The sequence below is a fragment of the Notothenia coriiceps genome, unplaced genomic scaffold (assembly GCF_000735185.1).
Source record: "Notothenia coriiceps isolate Sejong01 unplaced genomic scaffold, NC01 NC01_scaffold00000339, whole genome shotgun sequence".
Classification (NCBI taxonomy): Eukaryota; Metazoa; Chordata; class Actinopteri; order Perciformes; family Nototheniidae; genus Notothenia; species Notothenia coriiceps.
This window is the reverse complement of record NW_011333040.1, coordinates 18,978,373-19,002,606: the sequence shown is the minus strand read 5'-3', so window position 1 is coordinate 19,002,606 and position 24,234 is coordinate 18,978,373. Positions and strand designations below refer to the sequence as shown.

At 39.5% G+C, this 24,234-nt stretch overlaps 1 protein-coding gene across 1 annotated transcript in view; it reads left to right on the top strand.

Moving 5' to 3' along the window:
* Positions 1-23,873, top strand: part of LOC104951897 (zinc finger protein 385D-like) — a 29,705-nt gene extending 5,832 nt beyond the window's left edge. The window contains exon 3 of the mRNA XM_010778637.1: positions 23,682-23,873. Coding sequence (XP_010776939.1) covers positions 23,682-23,873 — 192 coding nt within the window. The remainder of the gene's footprint in view (positions 1-23,681) is intronic.
* The last annotated feature ends 361 nt before the right edge of the window (positions 23,874-24,234 follow it).

The window sequence follows — 24,234 nt, the reverse complement described above, 5'->3', positions numbered from 1 at the left end:
TTTTAATACTCTGCATTTCCTCTCTGTTCTCAGCCACTAAATGTACTTCTATAAGCTGCTGGAAATGTCCCATTAACCTCCAGAACAACAAAGTGGGGCACAGAGTTTCACAGAAGAACCCGGAATGGGATATTTTTTTGATTAATAACTTTAATAAACGATATAATGTGTTATACAACATGTTTTTGAGTCTCAGGTTAAGCAACGACAATGTAAACAAATGTCTCAAAATTAAAAAACAACAAATTATTACAGCAAATAACACAACAAAAAATATCAATATTGATTCCTAGATGTGTATATGCTGGATGGGCACTTAGTGACAAATTTATAGTTATTCTTTTCAAGTGCATCTTTCTTTCTCTTCCATATATTTCCCTCTCTTTTACTTTTCTTTTTTAATTCACATTTTACCCGACAGAGGAGTCTGCCGTCCTTCACTCCATTCATTTCATGGAAAATTAAGAGAAAAGCCCATACATATCACGCCATTGGAAAATATTTCAGTCATTTTTCCTCCCATGGAAGTTTTCAACACTGAGCTGTGTGTGTGTGTGTGTGTGTGTGTGTGTGTTGACATTGCTACAGCAGGTGCTTTCTGTCAAGTGTTCATTTTGCACAGAGGACAGACTGTTCAGTTTACAGTAAAGAATGGTCCATCGTGTGTGAGAGTGACTATGTTATGTGTAGTACTATGTAGACTCCAATCTACTTTGTTTACAGTTTAAATAACTAATGGACAGTATAACCAACTCTGTCTCAAACTAAATTTGTCACAGACGTATATTTAAAAACGTTAAACTTTCTTATGGTAAAGAATCCTGAACATTGGTCTATGATTGCATTTGGTTTTAAACAACTAACCCAGCCTAAAATATGTTTCCTTTCGAACTTAATGCAGTTTAGTTCTTTGGGAATGTGATGTTTTTATAAGACCCAGCAACGGTACACCTTCAGAAAAAAATCTAATAAACTAAAACTAAGAGAAAATATATACTATATATTTAAAATAAATTAGGAAACTTTATGTTAAAGTTACTGGAACGTATAAACACTGTTTGTTGGTGCATGTGTGACATTCAGTAGCTCACAGGAAAATCATGACTGCGTTGTGGTGTTTTGCAGCCAACTGTCAGATTTAACAGAGTCCTTGAATGCACTATCAATAAGAATTGTGTTGATGTTGTTGTGATAATTCAGTTGAGGGAAGTCACGGTTAAGAAATGGAACCATTACTGTTGTATCATTGATGGGCACTCCGACCTGTGTTTTTTATTTTTAGGGGAAAACATTTATTGGATGCTGATTAGCTAGGTTTTTATGAATCAAACCATATTCATCACAATATGATTATTTCTGGGTTTGATTTAAACAAGTTTAATGACTGTTTCGGAACAGTTTACAATCAAAATCACAGATACATGAGAGTCCTTGAATGCAACAAAAATCTAAACAAATGTTGACAAGATAATCTCAACTCAGGGTCCTCTTACTTTTCTTTTTCCGTTACTTTCAACACAAACTAACCCTAACCCAAATATTGATAAGACAATCAAAGCATTTTGCTGCTGTGTAAACTGTCATCCAATCAGATGTCTTGAGCCTGATTGATGGTGGAAAAATGGGCGTGGCTGAGATTAATGTTGACTATGTGAGCTACACCGGCAGCAGATCAGTTTACGTGTAATTTATTTATGTTTTCCCCTCCGTCTGTCTCCTTCTCCTTCCCTCATTGAACTAAATTAAGGAAGAGAGAAGGAAGGCTCGTTAAAATATAAAAGCCTTCCATTAAAAATGTACGCCACCCTCTCTGTCTCCCTCGCTGCTGCCATTTTACATTTGGGAATCCAGGCAGTGATGAAAGGCAGAGAACGGAAAGACAAGACGGGAGGCAAATAATAAACAAGGGAGCAGACAGACGTATGGAGGGATAGACGCTCAGTTTGAAACACACACACACACACACACACACACACACACACCATGTATACATCACTTCAGGGGACATTACATTGACGTACATGCATTTCCTGGAGACTTATCCTAACCTTAACCATAACCAACACATGCCTAACCCTAACCCTTATCCTTAACCTTACCCTTGCCCTAACCCTAATCCTTAACCTAACCAAGTCTTCACCCTAAAATGAATGATTCCCCTCATGGGGACCTCCATTATGTCCCCATAAGGGAGGCGAGTCCCAACACGAGACTGTGTAAAAAGATGTATGTCCCCACAAGTATAGTAATGCTAGGCCACACACACACACACACACACACACACACACACACACACACACACACACACACACACACACACACAGCATTCTTGCGCTTTCCTCTCATTCTCTCTCAGTTTTCCTTTTTGTCACTTATTCTCTCAAACTTTTCTCACAGCTCCTGATTTATTTATAATCAGTTGTAAAAGCACGAGTTGACACCAGCCTCTGGTTTCAAACATAACTTATTGGTTTACACTCTGCAGGCTTCCACTTTTTCAACACTTTTAAAACCAGTGTACAGTAAGTTCGTTGTTTTAAGGGTACAACAAAGGAGCCTGATGCAAGCTTGTGGGTCATGTCTCTTTACGTGTTATGTGTGGTTTCATGGGTGGGAAAATATGTTTTACAAATCTTATTATAACCAAGAGCTGAGATGTCAAATCAGTGCCACAGGGGAAAAGTCCTTGACTCAAATATTGAGTCAAGTTAAAGCAAACTTAGTGGCAACATATTGTACCTGAAGTGAAAGTACAACCTTGAATCTGCAAGGATTTTGTTGGCTTTCAGATCCATTGAAGAAGATAATAAATAAGGAAAAATATAAGAAAAGAAAGCCAGGAAGTTAAACATCTGAGAAAAAAAGCTAAAAAAGGATTGAAGGAAATCAACACATAAAGAAAGAAAGACAGAAGGAAAGAAAACAAGAAGAAAGGATAAAAAAGCTTAGGGATATATTTAGGGTTTGTACCGTTAAATGTAACATTTGTTTCCAACTATAAATCGAGCATGCCACGTGGAATTACAAAAATATCCTCAAGATTAAAGTATGCAAATAACTTTCTTGACTTTAACAAAAAACGTTCTTTCTGCCTCCGCATATGGGTAATATGGCGTCAGTCAAGCAGTGTATCAGAAGATGCAGCAGATCTCTGATTGTAATTGCACACAGAAACCAAACAGCTGTTCGATTGACTGCAGCAGAGTGTGATTTACGGCTGAAGTAAGTTTCCATCTGAACTCCCACTGACGGCACACTCTTAATATCTGCTGGAGATGAGGTCAGATATGCTTACGTGCCCTCAGGGCTCAATAAACATTTACACTCTCTTATTATAAAACAACATGAAATAATCCTATATATGATGACAGTTCTTCCATTACCACAATAACAGCACACTTCCTCCCAGCAACACTCACATTATTGGATGTGTTTTTCACTTGTGGTGCAAAAGAAAAATAGAGAATACTAAAAGTGTGTGCGTGTCCACACCTGCATGAAATGGGACTAATAGCAAAGTCTCTTGTCGAGCTTTTGTGCAATCCTGTTCTGTACGTAGTGACTGACACTTCAAGGAAGTCTTTAGCCGGAGGGGAAGAAAGACTTTTTGTTATCCAACTGCATGTTCTCTCTCCCTCTCTCTTTTTTCCCTAGTGAGCCTCTTAATTCAAGGAAATGTAACAGAAAAATGTGGTTTCAGGACATAAAAAATCCTTCATGCGTGTAACTGCATGTGCTCAGAGACACACGGGAATAAAAAGGTCTTTCTGGAGGCTCCAGTTTGAAAGGAGCTCTCAGACAAACAAAGTCATTCTGTAGTTCATAAAAGAGAGGAAGATTGAGAGTGTTGTCTTGTGGTGGTCGTGCTTTTATTACCAGGTGTGGAGCAGTTTATGAGCTTCTTTATTTCCACTCCTGTTTCTTCAGGCCTAACACAACCCTGAGTGATCTGAATAAATTCAGTTTTTAATAAATGAGTTATTCTAATTTGTCTTATTCTATTCAGGTATTGTTTTAATATAGTGTCATGCTTAAGTGTGTATCTATCCTTCTGCAGTCACCCATTGCCAGACAACTGAACTACATTCTCAATAACGTTTTGAGGGAAGCCTTCTATTGTGTCGACCAACTGTTTAAACCGTAATGGTTGTGGTTTTAAACAGTTGGTTGAGTTGTAAAACAAAACCAAGCAAAACAAAAAGGCAATTAGATTAATTTGTTGGGTTTAGAAATAAAGATCATGGTTTGGCTCAAAATGGGTATGTAACAACTAGGTTACAGACGTAAATGTAGTCATGATGTTGCCACCACTATGCTTTACTATTTTACTCTTGTTTCATCCAGACAGGACGTTTAGAATTCAGGCCAAACTGTTCGATATTGGTTTCATCAGACCAGATAATCTTGTTTTTCACGGTCTGAGAATCCTTAAGGATCCGGGCCAGCGCTCTTACAGCGGCCCGTCTCCCTGGTTTGTTCAGCTCTAGGAAGAGTCATGATTGTTCCAAACTTCCTACAAATAGAAATTAAATAGGCTGGGCTAATAAAACGTTTCATGCAGTATTTTCTCTGCAGCTTCCTTTAGATCTGTTCATTGTCGCAATTCTCTAAACTCTGCAGGATCGTTCCGTGACTTTGAGGCTTGTTCTTGATCTGATTTTCTTCGTCAACTGTGAGCTTACAGTCGTGTGTGTGTGTGTGTGTGTGTGTGTGTGTGTGTGTGTGTGTGTGTGTGTGTGTGTGTGTGTGTGTGTGTGTGTGTGTGTGTGTGTGTGTGTGTGTGTGTGTGTGTTCAAGTTCAAAACCAGCCCAGAGGTGGGAAGTAACTAAGTACATTTACTCAAGTGCGAACTTGTACTTTCAATGTTATGCTACTTTGTACTTCTACTCCACTACAATTCAGAGGTAAATGGTGTTCTTTTACTCCACTACATTAATGTTGTACTGTACCTTCAGTTACTTTACTTGGATTAATGTTGTGAAATATAATCAACACTTAAATAAGACTTCAGTAACACCTGGAGTAAAGTAACTGAGTAAAGGTTCTGTGCAGTATACAAAGTAATTAAAGTTGGCTGCACATTTACCAGCTTTGATAACTCTTTAATGCATCAATAATTATAATAAAAAAACATATAATATAAATTATTCTGAAATTGATTAATCTGCATAATGAGTACTTATACTTTTGGTACTATGATTATATTTTGATGTTAGTACTTTTGTACTTTTATTTGAGTAATATTTTTGATTGCAGGACTTTTACTTGTAACAGAGTATTTCTACACTCTGGTACTTCTCCTTTAACTCAAGTACTTCTCCCACCTAGGATCCAGCCCAATCAGTTGAACGAACCATAGTTGGATCAGGTGTAGAAAAACACCTCAAAGATAATTAAGAGGCACATGAGCATAATTTGAAGTGTGCACAAATGAATAGCTTACATGCATGAGTAAATGAAATGTGGTGAACATATGTTGATGGAATAAATAGAAAAACAGGCTGCATTTTAATCACACTTTCCTTCTCTTAAAAAACACACGAAGCAAGATGAAGATAACAGAATATTTACATGAATATCTCTATTAAAAATCTAAACTTGACTTACTTTAGATTTTCCATTGCCTAATTTTCACAGTTTAAGATAAGATAATATAAACCTTATTAATCCTCATAGAAAATGCAGGTATCAAAGCAGCAACATAATACATAAATGTAATGTAACAATGTAATGGGGCATAAATACATATGTGAATAATTATGAATTTGATAAATATTTATAAAAGTCTATGTGCAAGTGTGCATGTCAGTGTAATATCAAATTCCATTATGGAGAATGTAATCAACATGTAGGCCTTAGTTGGACACATCCGAGTCAGTGGCCTTATATTCATTTATGGCAGCACCTCGCCTTGGCCTGTTGATAAATATATCAGTGACAGATCTTGATGAAATGAATTAAACATGTCTGTTGCAATCACAGTTTTCGGGCTCTGTCTAACGTAACATTCCTCATTTGTTTTCATATGATTAGGGAATAGATTCAATGTTTGCTTTATTTATTTTTTTAGGGACAGAATGTGGATTTAGAGCCAAGCACGAGAAATGATGACCAACCTGTCACAATGTATTACTTCCCTGCCGTTAGGAATTCAATGTATTTTCTGAACGCATAATGAGCGAATTAATCCTGCAACCGGAGTGAAATCAATGAACTTAATCATCAAAATTGAACGCCAAAATCAGAATACCAAGCAACAGAAAAAGCGAGAATGGGTTTTGCAGCTTGAAAACGCGAGGCGAATCTCTCTGCCTTTTTATGTTGTTGAAGGCGGCCAGATCAGACAGAATGATTTCAAAATATTTTACCAACGATGTAAGCTTGACAGAAAAACATAAAAGTGAATGGTAGCTTTTACTTAATAGAACATTTTGAATGAAGGAAATCTTAAGTACCACACTCCCTCAAGGACTACTGTTTTTATCATGGTACTGTGTTGTTTAGTCACATAGCTCTGGGTATCCAGCAACATTCAACACTATTCATCCTTTATTCATCATACATCTTTTCAACTTCAGGCATTTACGGCGCTTGTATAAAAACAAAAAAGGGCATAGAGTGCACAATTGAGGAGTTAAACAACCAGCCTCACTCATATTGAAACCTTTAAACGAGCCTTCCCACACACTCAGCCCCGCCTGCCTGAAACGCCTCCATTGGACTCCTTTGTTTACTTCCATAACATAATGAAATCACTATGTAACACTTGTGCTTCTATTGGTCAGCGCTCCAACACATTTTATGTGATAGGCAAAGAGGCGGGACAACTCTAAGAGGTTGACCAATCACAACAGAGCCGGCCAGCTAACCAATCGGAGCAGACTGGGCTCTGGTTTCAGACAGAGGGTGAAAAGAGGCGATGCAGCACAGGCAGTATGAGAACAATAAAGACCTTTTTGAATGTTAAAGTATGTAAACATGTCAAAGTAGAGGCACCAAATACAGTTATGAACCTGAACATCTGAATATTATGTCCTCTAAAAAAGCCCCTCCGTCTGATACCTCGGAACCTAAACCTACTGTATACTGTGTTGCTGTTGACCTGATTTGAAACTCAATGTGTTGAGGATGCTTTAAAGTTAATTTACAGTAAAGAGGCCATTCCATGGGGAAAGAAACAGAACGAGAGCTTTGAAGAACTTTTTGAATTGCTCTGCAACTTTCAATTGATTCAGTCGTGGAAGAGTTATTGAGATTGCCGCCTCGAAAGAAATGGAGCAAACGAGAGAAGAAAAAGGGGAGGAAAGGAAGGAGAGCTCAACAGGAACGGCTGAGTTTTGGAGTGTAATGAAAGGGAAAAGTGAACGGGGCAAAAGTAGTTTTCAGTTTAACAGAGTGGTCGAGGTGTGTGTTTGTGTGAGTGTGTGTGTCTTTCTTTGGCCCGGGAAATAAGATCTATCTTGCCCAGAGCTTACATTTGTCTTGAAGAAACAATACAACCTCCATTTCCGCCTGCAGAGTAATCAGGAATGTGATTTATCGATTCTGTGCGCAGATCTGCACGCTGGGAAACTGCTTTGTAGTCCTGCAGCAGCAATGACACAGAGGCCTCCGTGTGCTCCCAGGACAGCATCACAGTCCATTTTAAATGTGTACCCACCCTCGCTAAGTCAATGTTAGCTTCAATGGCTGTAATGTGCTTTTCGACAAAGCACATAACGCAGTGAAGCCAGAGGAATCCTATTGTGCGTTCACGGCACTAGAAGTAAATATCCCATTGGTTTCTCCATGGTTGATGTAAGGTGACAGTGGAGCACTTCCAAGAATCAAATCCCTGATCTGTTTACTGTCAGTCAGATGATGGGCTCATTGATGGCTGTTTGAAGGAACAGTTGAGCTCTGTAGGTGAGATTAACCTTGTTTTACGGGTCAGAAAAGAAACAGTTGGTGAATTTTTCAGCGTGAAATTTCATCTGCACCTCTGTCCAAAGCTCTCCATAGCAACAGAAGCTGAGGCTCATCTGTATTGTAGTATTATGGGATGGCCAATTACCAAAGGGCCACAAAAAACGCCAAAAACAGTTTATCATGTATTTGAGATGTGTTTATATATTACATTACATTACATTGCATTTAGCTGACGTTTTTTTCCAAAGCGACTTACAATAAGTGCGTTCGACCAACAAAATACAAACTTGAAGAAAACAGAATCATATAAATACATCAGGTTTCATAGAGCTAAAACATTTCAAGTGCTACTCAACTGGCTTTAGATAAGCCAGTCCTTTATTAGTATATAAGTGCTTTGTTAATAGTTCTATCGCTCGAAGTGGAGTCGAAAGAGATGAGTTTTCAGTCTGCGCCGGAAGATGTGTAAGCTTTCTGCTGTCCTGATTTCAATGGGGAGCTCATTCCACCATTTGCTCTGATTGACAATATGTAAGGTGAGCACTTGTAATAATTATCACTTGACTCGGTTGCTTCTCTCGGCTCTTTGAAGCATTTTAGCATCTTTCTGCTCTACGATTGATTTTAAAGCCCTAAACATTACTGCTTTAGTTCTCGCTCAATGTTCTGTATTATTCCGATGATATGACCTTTTGAATTGCAGCTGAAAATCTAGAGATTCCCACTCCAAATGAGGGCTAATGTTGCTGTTTTTCTGCTGGATATGTGAATGGACTGTTGTCAACACGCCTAGCCGTAACACCTAGAGATGAAGTGATTAAAACTGGAAGCAATATTATCATTTCAATTTTGTCTTACAATAACGTCAAAAAGTGATTATCCGATACCTATGGTATCGTTACATTATCGAAGAGACTATTCCGTTTAGTTGGATATCATCTGAGTACAAAAAGGATCCAGCATAGTACAACTACTTCATGAACCAGCAGTTCCTTCTTCCCTTCAGCTTTTTGTATTTATTTTTGACTTTCAAATGAAGAATGATCACCCAAATCATGTGTGAAGATAAAATAAAAAGAACAAAGGACAAGTCCGGTCTGTTTTGCATACTCTCATTTGATTTACACATGTCCCATAAACATCTGATGGACTCAATAAAATGTATCCCAGTGGGAAGCGTGCGAGTGCACCAAACGACTGGAAATGATCAAAGCTTTAGAGCGAGCGGGACCACCGCGCTGCTCCCCTCCAGCGAGTCACACCTGCTGGAGTGGAGTGGAGTGGAGTGGATATCTGTCTAATGTGCAGCGCAGCGGCCCTTATCATTTAGCCCGTGCTCTGGGGCTTTTTAACCCCCTGAACTGAGTGGAAGCTTTATGTTGGCGGAGCTCTTCTCTATGTGTTCTCCCATGATAATATTTCACTCTCTCTGGATAGCTGCCAGCTCTCCGCGCTCTCTCCTGTGGAATGCAGAGATAATAGTGGGGAGCTCAAGATGATTTTTTATGGAGGAGCTTAGAGCCAGCTTCCCAGGCGAGTTGTGCCGATGCTACAGTCTAGTGTCTCATCCTTGTCTCTGTGACCTACTAGGTACTCCACACCAGTCAGCATAACAACTTTAAAACTCCTCTGGGTGTTTCAACTCCGTGAAATGTCAACCACGGTGCGATAACTGATGAACACAGGTTTGAGTTGAAGGACAGTGATGTGTATTTGTTTCTCTCCTGTGTTTTAGTGCATCATAGTCTGCACATCAGAGGCTTGGATCATGTAGGAGAGGAATGGAAGATAGAAACAATCTGTTTTTGCTTATTTGCCATGTGCTTGAGGTTCTTTGAGGCGATAACAAAAATATGTCAGCTTTAAATCCCCATCTGCTCATCCTAAAATGGGGAAAATGACTCAATTTAAAGATTCAAGAATTCGTGTTGCCGTTAAAAGCAGCACTTTATTTGATTTTAAGTTTGTGAGAGAATGATGAGCAGCATTTCTGTAAACAACATTAAAAGCAGCGGACATAGACAACATGCACACAGTTTGAGGTTTATAGAAACTACCACCTGTTGTTCATTTAAAACTTATCTGAAGGCATGAGCATTACAAATAGCCAGAGTTTGTTAAGTTTAGGGCCAATTGTGGTTAAACCCCTGCTGAGTGGATGCAATTAAAATAGAACTCACAGTAGGTAACATTACTCTAGATTAGACTACACACTCCAGTCTAGTCAACAGTTAAATACACTTTACTGTCAGATGTCAAAATGTGTGTATATTTCCTACCAAACACAAAAGCGCAGATAATTAAAGAATTATGTAAAACTGCTCCACGAGTGAAAGCCGTTCCCATCATATTGAAGAACGTTTTGCTTCCTTCACATCTAAAGGCTTTAGTTCGCACGAAAAAACCTGAAACTCATCAATTGGTAAGATCATAAGTAATACTTTTCTCTCACTACTGAAATACTGGATGGTTTTACCTTGTCAGGCTGCTGAAAATGATTAAACATCACTCTTTTATTCAAACCGTGACAAAGGGTTGTTAGTCAAAATCTCTTTCCTTTTAAAAGCTCACAAGCCAAAGAGTTGGGAAATGATTGCCCTGGATGACGTTGTGATATTATGGCTGGGTTCAATTTGGATGTTTACAGGAAGAGTAGTTCATGTTCATTTTATCTTCTTCTCTCTCACGTTAACAGCCCGTCTCACTGGAGGCCTGCCGCTACTTAGCCAGAAAAGTTGTGGTTTGTCTTTGCCCATTGAGGCTTAACTCATCCGGGGATTGTTTCTGCCTGAAAGAAATGTTTATATCAGGGAAATATAACAAACTGCACACACATTGCAAACACATGACAACCGTGTGCTATTACCCTTAAAGACAGCTGTGTGACTTTCCCAGAGCTAAACATACTCTGTCTCTGACATCTGTCCCTCAGTAATCTCCTTAACTTTGTGTGTGTGTCAGCGTTGGACTTGCGTTGTGCCGTGTTTTAATGTCAAAACAAAACCAGCTGGAGCGTGAGTGCAAGGAGTTCGCACCTGCAACACCATTGTTCCCATAATGAAAAGCACACCGGTCCCAGAGGGAGAATTCAACTGTGTCTTTTTGAACAGAGACAGGGTTGACCCAAGGATTTATGAGAGTGACATACTGTACTCTCAGGACTAAATCATGGTTTTGATGAGGCGGCCTGGGGCTGACAGTCACATGAGGTCTTTGGACACACCCTTCTTGTCCACAGTGATACTTCCCCTCTGTAATGCTATTTTTTACCTATTTTTCTCACGAGTAGCATTTTTTCTCTCTTACACAACTCTGTCCCCTGTGTGCTCAGAGAACTCAAACGAGGGTCAACCATAAATCATTTCTGCTGCAAAGTCCTGTTAAGAAGTTGGAAACCGCTTTGGAGTTGAGGAAACTGGGCGGAAAGTTAGTTTGAATTCCTAGCTTTGCCTTGGGAAATCCATGTAGAGAAAATGTAATAAATGTCGTTGTGTTGCTCTTTGAGGAGCACACAGAACCAGAAGGGAAGCCCCTCGAGTGGAGTTGATGAGTTTGTATCCTCTGTAGGCTTTTCTGTAGCAGATAATATGCATTAATATGTAAAACTAAATAAATGAAAATCAGGGAGTGTTGATAAAGGGCATGCGTGCTCAGCAAACTTTTCCTGCATTAGGTGAAGCTAACGAATACTAACTTTAATGAAAGCAGGATAAGAAGCATGATGACCTGCAGGTTCTTTGAGGAGAGTCACAGGGATACGTTGCATTGTTCAGATCCAGTGTCTGCAGGTGGCTCATGTATTTTTTCCATCTAAGGGCATTGATTTTTTGAAAATCCAATAGATGGCCACACTCCTCGGGCTCCTCTCTCATTACCACGCCGGTATCAGCCTTGTTTGATATTCATGGTGGAATATTATGAGAAGATAAATCGTTTAATCTTAGTTTCTATTGAACCCTGTCATGAGTGAGACACTCTCCTCCATCCTGTGGGTGTAGCTGGATCACTTTGATAGAATGATAGATTAGAAATTAGCCTGAGAGGGAATTTAGCAAAAACACGATCGAACTCCATCCGCTTGAGTTTCACAGCAAGGACGATGAATCAGATGCAAAAACACTTTTAATGTCCCGACTTTTTTAGACTTTAAAACAGTAATAATAAAAGATGAACACATATTTAAAGCCCATGATCCTTTCCATAAACAAAATATTATTCATAAATATTGTATATTTTGTATTGATTAGTAGGATTTTTGAATATTTGCTTTACTGAAATCTTACCTGATGCTGATTTCTGTAGGTGGCGTTATACTTCTTGTTGTACAGCGTTAAGTGATAGGTACTAAAAACACAGTTTTTATACATGTTCCTTTTACTATTGGCTGCAATGTCATCACTACTTAATACACCCATTTACAGATGACACAGTTGTATTCGTTTATACGCTGTTTGTATGTGGGAGCTGGCAGTGTAAGACATTACATGCTCTATGCAGTCCACTGCAGCATCAAATATGATTTTTTTTGTTCAACCAAACTGCGATTCATTCTGTCATACTGTGACAAAAAAAATCTAAAACAGTGTTAAATAACAGAACGAAAGCTTTCTTGCATTTGTTAATTAACATTGTACAACAAATGCTGGTTCTATGGAGTATTTCATCTTGTTTTATCGGACCTTGGATGTTTTAAGATGGCAGATGTCAAAGCCTTGATTCTGTGGACAGGCAGGACTCATTGGCCACAAAGAAAAGCCTTTAATTAGTTTAATATTTATTTTAAACTGTCTATGTGGAAGCCTTGTAGCCAGCTTTAGCAGCATAACAGCCGTGCTGAATGTAATGCTTTAACGTTGCAGGAGGACCTGGTGCAGAGGGGGGCTACGGTGTTATATTGTTATCTTTTATCTCCGCTGAAGAGGGGAAGAGACTGTGAAGCTGCCAAATGCCTTGAGGGAGCTCTCCTAGTTCAATATTTCATCCTGATAGGGCCAGTTGTGTGAGAGGGGTCAGCGGTGAAGAGCAATGGGAAAATCTGGAGGGAAAATTCATACCTGGTGAAAAAAACACCATGTCTTTGAGAGGGCACGTGCAAAGAAAGCAGAGGAAGGAGGGACAGAAAGGGTCAGGGTTTCAGAAAATTGAGAAATAATTGAAAAGGAAGAGACAAACAAGAAATTGTGTTTGGAGTGGGGAGAGGGTTGAGTGTTGGAGAGTGGAAAACATATAAAGATATAAAAACAACAAGAGATAGCCAGTGAAAGCAAATACAGACCTATGTTCAACCTTCCTCACAATAGAACATCCATTTGGCCCGTGCAGCACCTTTATTTTCATGTTGGTTTCTCTTCTCCTTCTTTTGGCAATCCATTTCTTTACTAGGCAACCCGGCTTAAAAGGAAATAATGAGACGTATGAAATGTACATAGTTCCTGGCTCCTCATTATTCTGTAATTGGACAGAAACACTACATATTAACAAAAATGTTGATACACTTACCTGCTTGAATGTAATGCCAAATAGATATATTTCCAGCTGAGTAGAAAATGCGGATAAACAAGTTTAATCATCTAGTGGAAACAGACTTTTCCTTCAAAGTTTGAGAATGATCAAATAAATATTTCGTAACTCAGTTAGATTCGATAAAATATGTTAGAGCGTTTGAAGACGGAAAGCAGATTTGATGAATTTCATTCAAAGCACAGACACTGTGAATTTTCCTATCCAGTGAAGCGCTCAACAAAGAAATCTCTTGTGTTTGCCTTCCTGTCTGTCACTGTTTCGGTCCTTGTGTGTGTGCCTGTTAGACTCATTACACCCATTACTGCTCCTAATTGCACTCGAATACGTTTTCCAAATAAATCTAGTATGGAGATTTAAAGGGCAAAAACGTCTGTACACTGCATTTGGATTATGTAACTAACAATGTTATCTATTTTGTTACTTTTGTTCGATATCCTTCCGGTACATTCCTTTTAGTTTTAGGGCTTCAGTCGTATATTAGACACTGGCTTTAGTTATTTAACGCTGATTTTTTGACCTTTCAACCAGCACAGTTCGGAGTCACCCTACATTTCATTGGCCTAATATCTTGTTGGACACTCCCTGCTCACTTTCCTCACGTATCCTAATGTTCTCTGTTTTTGTACGAACACCTTAAGAGCCTGTTATCGCTCATTATAAGCCAATGAAATCCCCCCCTCAGATTTGACTTGCTAATTCTTTAAGTCCATCCCGTGTGGCAACAATCCACGACATCGGCTGATGATGAACTAACGCACTGGGTCAGGCGGCGGAGGTAATTGGGAGACACATAGGGGGGAGGATTACATTTGACAGGTCATTCGTCCCACTTTAGTTAATAGTAAGTGAGGCTGACGGCTGTGAACAGAGCATTCAGACCTCACCAGTGGAGCCCTCATTGACCGCTCATTCGCTCTTTCTATATGTGTTTTACTAGATATAAATGTATATTTTAAAGACCTTGTAGCTAAAACAGAAAAGACTCTTCAGTACTTCTGGAGCATGGGAAGAGAACACCCAGTATAAACACTCCATGCTTCTGTCATACATACATTTAAATATAGACTACATTGTATATAGTAGATCAAAAGATAGGGGTCTGTTGGACAGGTATGTGCTATCCAGCGGTTCTATAGACTTTTTCAAGAACTCATAAATGGGTATTTAAAATTGACACTGCTGCCGATGAAATACCTATTATTTGAAATGAAGGTTTTGCAGTTGGTTTTTAGCTTTTGTTTTGGCAAATTTCTTCAGTTTTTTGTGGTTATTTCTCTTATATTATTACATTCTAAGTAGAACTTCAACATATCCTTATACACAAGATTTTATGATACATAAATTATAGTGCGCTACTTTTTGTAGGTAAAACCGCCTTGCAAGATGACACAGGAAAGCAAAAATATTTTTGACTTATCTGGAAAATTCTGATGAAATTCAGTTAAAACTATTAGAAAACTCTATAGACAGGAGTACAATCTAGTTGTTTCTGATCTGTCTGCTTAAACACGTTGCAACATCTGAAGAATATCAGTGTTTCCCTGAAAACAAATGAACCTAGAATTGTCTCACGTTCTTCAAAGTGAGACTGAACCCACCACAACAATGAAAGCATCCCCGCAGCGTCCACACGGCGGCGTGCGTTGAAGCTTGCCGGCGGGCGTGTCTGAAACTCGACCAACAACCAATCACATGAATCTCCTGCCCCGGACTCACAAGCACTCGGTTTGATTGGCTAGAGCTTGTACTGGCATATGATTTGATTGTCTGACGCTTCTGTCGAAGCTTCAAAAGTTGAACATTGCTCAACTTTTGAGGCGAGCAACGCGAGCAAAGCGAAGCTCCCACAATGCAGTTCGGCAAAGCGTGACGTCCCCTTATTCAACGCACGCCGCCGCGTGGACAGGCCGTTATCTTGAAACACCTAAAGCTACCTGTGTTTATATCTCCTGATATGCTGAGTGTTGTCTCTTTAACCTCTTTTGAGAGTCATTCAGGTGGAAAATCGGGCTATGAAATGATAGAATTGGACATCAGCGCATGTGGTTTACACTCCTTCTCCTACCTGCTGTCAAAATGTGTTTCTTTTCACCACCATGGCCATGTTTTACAAAAATGTTGACTCCCACTGTTTGGTTTATTCTTGCAGGTTCGTGTTCAAACTGACTTTTCTTTATAAATGAACAGAGAGGAGTACACATGAAGTCATACAGACAGGAGTTTCATTTATTGGACTCATGGGGAAATCAAAGTCTGATGACTGACTGCAGGTCCTGCTGTACTTCAAAGCTTTTCATATGTATATATATGTGTAAAAGAAAGAACTTATTATGAACATTATTAAAATTATTAGACTGCAAATCGACCAAATGTTGTGAATAATAAAAAAGAGGCTTGAACAGCCATGATCCGCAGGGTATTACTGTGGGATCGCTATGTCACACACTTTTTAATGGAGTTAATGAAGTGAAGTACACGGATACAAGCGCTGCCAACTCAGTTTGACTGATTGATTACAAAAACCCTGCTCTGTTACCATGGTTACCAAATGATTTGCATAAACATATACACGGCATTTGCAGTTTAATTATAAGATCAGCGGGTGTATTTCACAGGAGTTTTTCAAATCATTGTAAAATCACAAAAAGAATCCTGTGGTTGGTTCACTCAAAAAAGGAGCCACACTACACGGATTTGTTTTAAACAAACATGAAGGCAAAATATAAAGAAAGATTGTCATGTTGTTTTTGTAATAATATAGATTTTTTCAAGTGTGAGATTGTGTTTCTTTTTCTCTCCAAAACATGAGCTGTATTGCTCTCAGTTGTGTTCGTAGACAGCACGTTTACACCTCCAAGATATTCTGATGATAATTCGTTTGACCAAATAAATGATGTATTCATTCACATGCATAATTAAACACTTTGAGTTATACTGTTGATGGAAAACCACCATTTTATGTGTTGCTTATAAGATGACTAACCAAATACAGATTGGCTTTACTGACAAACAAACCATAACAGCATCAATAATTAACAACTAAGTGATTGTTATTGCGTGGTGGAAAGCAGGTTCTCTTATATGTCACTTTTTGGTAGTAGAGAAAATATTTTGTTTACTGTGGGGTGTGACTTTCTGTAAAAAGTCAATAACATGCTTTCACAAACACATCACGTAACAGAAAACAAAGCTCATACATGATGCAGGATAATTAGGGCAATAATGCTCCTTCAAAGATTGTAATCTCCTCAGAAAGCATTTGGACAGAGGAATTAAACCAACATGTCACATAATTGATTATTTGAGCCTTTGTTGAGTATTTTAAACCCAGCTTGTTTGTTCCACACCAGCTCCTTCTGTCACACACAAGCCGATACCAGGGACGGTTGGCATACAAAAGCCTTGTGCGACCAAAACAGATAGCACTCAGTGTGTGTTTTCGTCCCTTTTATCAGCCGTCAGCCGGCCTCTCAGCTCATCACTGTCTCGTCCTGTCACATTATCTGGCAGCGCTGAGTGGGGCAGGGCGTCAGCGGCGGCTGCTGTGCTGAACTTTGAGACGGACAGGCCTTCTGTGGGCTGTCAGATAGTATCCAGCAAATGACCTGCTTAAACCCCCTCGCTGTCTACACGGTGCCGACGTTTCCTCTGACAGAGACACTTCAGTGCGAATCAAAGACAGACAGAGGAATGAAAGGAGACACCCACAGACAGAGATCAGGGTGAAGGGAAACATTGATTTACTTACATTGTTACGGTAACTGAATCTTAATGCATTTTTTTTCAGAAGGCCAACAAATCAAATTAACAATTTAAAAGTTATACTTTATTTATCGTCAAGCTTTTGAATTGCTGTTAATGGTCAAAGACCTCTGAAATGTCATTAAATAATTAAAAAGCGTACTTGAAGGCAGAAAGAGAAAAACATTAAAGGAGGTTTAGAAACAATCCTCCTAATTCTAGGAAGCTAGACTTACCTTTTAAATAACCCATTAAATAAAAACAAGGATCCCAATGAAAGCTATTTCAAGCTTCATTATGCAACATTTACTTAAATAAATCAGCTAAGGCACACATGGCTGTCTTTGACACTGTGATACATCCGTAACCCTCCATGTTCACTTGAAATAGCTTTTTCGACTGTTTAGGATGTTTATGCGAGTACAAGACCTGTCCAAAAACACTGCAGACATTTCTTTTTCTTTAATTGCGGATTGGTTGTGTTTGCCATCTGCTCTCTGATCGTCTGCGGCGGCTTTACGGTTACCTCAGCTTCAGGCGAGGGGCTGTTTCAAGGCAGACAGCTCATCAAGATGATTGACAAGTCCTAGAGCTGGAAATCAACCAACTGAGTAAAAATTGCATATTAGTGCTTCAGGAAGTGATTTGAAAGATGACACTGTACGCTGCTGCAGGCTTGAAATGGGCGTGTGTGTGTGTGTGTGTGTGTGTGTGTGTGTGTGTGTGTGTGTGTGTGTGTGTGTGTGTGTGTGTGTGTGTGTGTGTGTGTGTGTGTGTGTGTGTGTGTACTGTGTGTTTGGGCGTGCATTATATGTGCGTCATGGTACATTTGCTCCGGCGACATTTCCGTCCCTAGCAGGCGTGGCCCTGTGGAGTGTGTAGCTCAGTGGGTGGGTGATGGGAGCCGGAGCATTGCAGCTGCTCTCTGCAGATGAGCCCTGAACATCATGTTTCAGAGCAGAGGCAAAATGCTATGTGACAGGGGGATTTCTTTGAAAGAAACATGGAAATGATTCACAGTAGGTGGTGGAATAATGCCGCTGAATTGTGGTTGAAATAGCGACACTGCCAATAATAGCACAGTGGAATATATTCTCACAGATCCACTTTATACCAGGTGATTAATGACATTGCCACGTACTTAAATCTCTGCTGATCACTGTGCAAGATTGTGCCATTGGTGCGTCGACACCACAGATCCATTTCACAGCATCTGAGCCACAGTGAAGGAGAAATAACATGTTGCCTAGTGCGTGCTTCTAAGAAGAGGTCATCCGTTCTCTCGTGGCCCAGATGTTTTTAACTGGCGTTCGCTTTCCAGAGCTTTCCCAGCAGGCTGCAGTGCGTCTGCTTCTCTGCTCTAGTGTTTTCCCCTTTGCCAGCGAGCCTCGCCAGTCCCATGTGTCATCCTCTACTCCCATCCCAAAAACTTGAGCGAGATTTACAGTACAAAGGTAGACTGTTGCATAACGACAGCAACCCAGTGTGTCAGGGCAAAGGCAGAGGAAAGTCCCTGCTCTGATATTGTAATGCAGCGTTTTCAGTGTTTTGTGAAAAGCTGCACATCTCACTGAATATCATTATGTGCATTTCAATAGAGGAAGTGGGTGCTATTGCTTCTACCTCTTTGACATTGCCTACACATTCAATGCAGCCTGTTTCATAAGGCTGAGTGTGCACAGCAAGGTTACTCCCTGACATTAGCTGCTTTTAAATGCTCTCCTGTATAATATAGTAGTTTCATTTTAGGACACATTTTCAGGAAATTATAATGTATCAAATGTGTTTCCACAACTGTTAAGTGTTTTATACCATTCCACCTTTTAAAGACTGGTAAAGCAGTTAAAGCTTTTATTATCTCTCGACATTCATGAGAGCTACAATTCAGAATAACTGCAAATTGCGCTTAAGCAGTAAGGTAAAAGGACCTGAGATGCCCTTTTCTCCACCTGCATCATCCAGTAGACCTTACACTCATATGGCCTCTGAAGTGCAATATCCATCGTATATGAATACATATAAAGAGCAAATCAGACTTGTTTCTTCCCTAAATCTGCATTGGTTGAGTTTTTGGGCCACCCACACGAAGTGGGAAATGCCCTAAACTGAATATATTATCACCTTTTTGAAGCCGATATATGTCACGTGTTGGCAACCATTACCCAAATTACACATCAAGTCTAATTAGCATCCATTTAAATGTGTGTTTCTACTAATGATAAGAGCAATAGCCATTCTAATTGTGTCTCTGTTTTAGTATAAAACTATTCCTAAGTGAAATATCTGGAATTTAGCTGCAAAGTGTCCCACTATGATTAGTTGCTAACTGCGTCTGGTGATGTTTGGTGCTCAGCTGGTGCATTGCTTTGATCAGACGATTGATTGACCATTTAGCATTTACTAACAGATATAAAGAAATGCAGTTTGTGGTTGTGTGTGTGTGTTCCTATGAGAGATAGGTCATATTAAGAAACGTTGGTAAATAAGACCACAAGGAGCTACAAGATGCAAAAAAAGCGACAGAGAACAAATTATCATTCTTTCGATATAAGACAATTAAAACATTAATTTCAGAGTCATTGATATCATATAATATAAAAACATTTGGTAAGGTAGGCTTTTAAAAAAAAAAAAAGATTACATCACTTACAACATCCTGTAAGCACAGTCAGTAGGGGCTTGGACTGTGAGCAATAGGGTCGCCGGTTCAAGTCCCCGAACAGACCTAAATATGGAGTGTGGACTGCTACTTGGAGAGGTCCCAGTTCACCTCCTGGGCCCTGCCGTGGTGCCCTTGAGCAAGGCACCGGACAACCCCCTTCCCCCCTCACTCCCCGGGCGCTGTGCAATAGCTGCCCACTGCTCCTATTAGACTCCTCCTGGTACGAGGATGGGTTAAATACAGAGGCCAACTTTTACTGTGTGTGCTGTGTGCTCTGCATGTGTGACCATTATAGAGGGGTTTCATCCCTCCGATTCTATCTATCTATTACAAATATATTAGCTAATAGCATTAGCATGTAGCATCTGTCCTGGTTGCAGCAGTTTGATAATTTTATCTTAAATAACGTATATAGTTTCCCTGGAGACCAGCACCTTTTTTCAGGGTTACACGAAGCACAGTCTGTGGATACAATCCTATCAGAAATATAAATGTGCTGCATAGCTGAAGCAAAATGTCATTCCTCACAACACATTTTATGTTAAGTGTCACAATGGAGTATCACTGAGTATTGTCTGTGAACATATGCTCTGTGAGTGATTCATGTGAGACTCTCTCACTTCACTGACAACTCAATTGCTGTAATTGTTTAGCTGTGAGGGGAACATTTTATTGTAGCCAGATTTTGATTACATGTCTAAAAGCAAGTGCATTCATTCTGCCAGAAACGATTGAGTGAATTCAATCTGTATAAGTGCAACCATTTAAGATCCCACAGTTACAGCTCCCTTTATTGGAGACACGGCATACGGATCAAAAGGATACAAAATGTACAGTTCTTAGTGTACACTACATTCATAGATTTTGACTCCGTTGCTCAGTCAAACATCCTGAGTAATGAGCATTTATTGCACCTTTTTGCATTATTTCTGATGTCAAATTCAGAACCACATGAGTATAAAGGCCCCAGTGTACTCCATCAGAACGGTCAACTGGTTGAAGTTCAGGAAACCCCATCCAACTACACCTTGCTGAATTCATATGTGGCAGGGCTGAATCAGGAAATGTATATGACTTTCTGAAACAAGCTATCTGACAGTCACACCAACTCCACACAGCAATTTATGGGCAGAATGCTATAGGTTTGAACTTCTGTCTCATTAAACTATCTACCATTCAGTCCCTCTAAGACAAGTCATCCTGTGTCCAACTTCTTGGTGGCCCCCTGACCGGCCTGGAGGGATGTTGGAGGCCGTCCGTCGAGCAGAGCTTCTGTCATAGCGACGTGTTCAAGGCTTCCCTGTTCCCACTCTTCAACCTCTTTCTTCTCTTTTCAAACTCTGACTTTCCTGGAATTTTCCGTTCCATGTTTTTACGTCACATAGCCCTTTAGTCGACCTTGTGAGTTTACCTCCTCTAGAAATCACTTGACCCAGTCCCCTGCCTGCCCAGCTGCTCCTCATTCAGCCCGTCACAGTGTGAATACAGAGACCCGTTTACAGCCAGTCTTTGCCAGATTGTCAATGTCTCCAAGCTGCTGTAGCGTTCCAGCCACCCCTGTCACCTGCACCTGATTACTCGCCTTCCTGCGTCAGTCTTCAAAAATTGTTTGCCGGATGTCCATGCCTGCTCCAGGGTAATGTCGGTGAAAATCCAAATATCCTGAACAATTTCCAGTAAAGACCAGCAACAACAACCTCAAAAATCACCATAGTTGAAACTACCTCCCTTTTAAACATTTGGCTTTAATAAAAAAGGATTTACTGTACCCATAATGCATTGCATTAGACTTTACAGGCGTATCCAATAAACAAATTACTCTGTGATTCTTTTAAACAAATAGAGGTCATTCAAAGCATGTTTTTGTATAATAAAAACATAACAATCAATTAATTTTAAAAGGATTGTTGGCAATTCAAATATGTAAAAGATGGATGAATAAAAATAGGAAATAAGACAATTATCAGATCATCAGTATTATCATGTCAATGATATAATATCAATAAACAAAATGGATGTATCATATACATAAAGCATAAGGGTAAATTAAACCTTCATAGATGATTACTGCTAGTAGAAACAAATTGTTTTCAAAAGGTCAATTTCTCAGAAAACTTTTTCAACCTCTGCATATACAGTAAGTACTTTGAAAACGGCAAACAGTAAAGAAAGAGCCACAGTTCAGCCTAACGTCGTCCACAGAAAGTGACAGCATAGTGCTTATACCTTCTGCAGCATAATTGTCATGGTGGATTAATCCTCTCACACACTGCCGGCACCTTTTCTCCTTTTGCAGCCAAGTGGGGCCTATTGAGACACTTTCTCTCCAAGGCGGATGTGTTTGTTCATTCCCCAAAGCCCTGTCACCACACACAGGGAGGCAGATACCAACCAGACAAGCAGCGTACAGCAGAGCAGGAATGTGCACACTCCTTGTTAGCCCAAAATATGAATGTGGAGGCTATTTGGGAATTTAGGTGAATTTAAATTGCTTTAGGTAATCAGCAAACAAAAGCACAACACATTTTGCAATGTCAGTTTTTGTATTAGGGCAGCAAAAATGTATTATTAATACATCTAAATGTTGTATCATAACAGAAAAAAGGAAAGATATTATGTAAACTTCAAATGCTGAAACAAAAAAAATAAAAGTAAAGCAATGCATGACTTCGATGGGAAGCTGTGACCGAGACATGCATATCATAGAGATGGACCAAAACAATATTATACATAGAGTAGGTCATATTACACTGATATCAACCTTACAAGCACATATTGCATTGTAACCAGTGCGAAAGTGTGCAACTAATGCCACAGTGATGAGAGTATGCATGACACAGGCCAGAGCCATTCATCACATTCATTTATACATAGGAGAAATGAAAGGATTTACCTGCTTACTTGGTGGGTTTTTAGCGTGAGGCCCAAGGAATTTATTTTGCCAACAGGTATTTTCAGCGAAGCAACAGCTTGATATGGCTTGTGCCCCTCAACATAGAGCTGGGCTGTCATCCAGTCGCAGCATCAGGCACAGTATGTCTTCACTGCAAAAGAAACTAAATGAATTCATTTCCTTCAGATGGGACTACAGATTGTTGGTCTATCTATAATTTTTTCCTAGCTCTTTCTCATAAGAAAAATATGTCAATTGCTAGGCATGATACAAACCTTGTGGCACTTATGTCAAGTTGAAAAGGGAGTTGAAGAACTTATTATCCTTGGATCTAGTGAGGCTTTGAACCCTATTTGTACCTTATTTATAGTCAAACAACGTCTGCCATGGACAAAGATGTCAGCCGTTTGCATGTGGTATCCTTTTACATTGCTTAGATTATTATTGAGTTTTAGGCAGAGTATTTGTCATGCATCACTGACTAATATCTATTTCACCAAATTAAAGAACAGCCCTTTATGTGTTTACATTTTTTGGGAACAACAATATAATTGTCAAACTGTGGTCACAGACAGAACTTGTTGAATATATCAATGTTTTTTTGTCTTTTCTGGGGAATTGCTGATAATAAAGAGATGCAAAAATGCCTGCGGTGTAAAGTAATGTGCTCACTTGAGGGATTTTGCTTATGGCCATTACATTAAGGTCCCTAAAAGTTAAACACTGATAGAGAGAATGCCTCTAGTAACCAAATATTGAATTACTTCCAGACTATGTCTTTGTTAATGTCAGAGACAGAAATCACCTGTTGAAGCAAAAGATGAATTGCCGGCTTTCTATTAAGTTCCAGGCAGCATCTTTCGTCTTTACAGCCGAGTGATCGATCGAGTGGAGATTTACAGGTCAGTTGACAACTGTTTTAATTAGCCTCTCTCTGTGTCTCTCTCCTCCAGATGGACCCTGTGCAGAAAGCTGTCCTCCATCACACCCTCGGCCTCCCTCCCACCGTAAAGAGAAGGCACGTCTCCTGCAGCGTTTGCCAGCTAAGGTTCAACTCACAGGTGAGCCACTGCTCCTGCCACAAATATACACCGAAAACACCCCAAAACCACATTACAACCTACCTGCTCTGGCGTCAGTCTTGATGACCTTCACATAAATAGAATTATGTTAGGGCAGGTCATATTTATTTCATTAGTAACAGTAGAAAACTGAGTAAAAAAGTATACTGTCGTGTCCGAATCAGAAAACCTTTATTCGTCCCACATTGGGGAAAGGTTATGGCGTCACAGCAGCAAGGTACAGACAAAAGGCAGTACACAGGTGAAAGAAAAAATAATAGATGTACATTAAATAAAAATGTAGGCACACATTATTAAGATAAAAAAAAAAAAGAAAAGTAGTACACCTTGGTAAAAAATAAATAATGCAGCACTATTTAAAAAAGTAATTGAACATAATATTATGAAGTAGTGTGTTTCAGCCATGCCAGTAGTGTGGCTATGT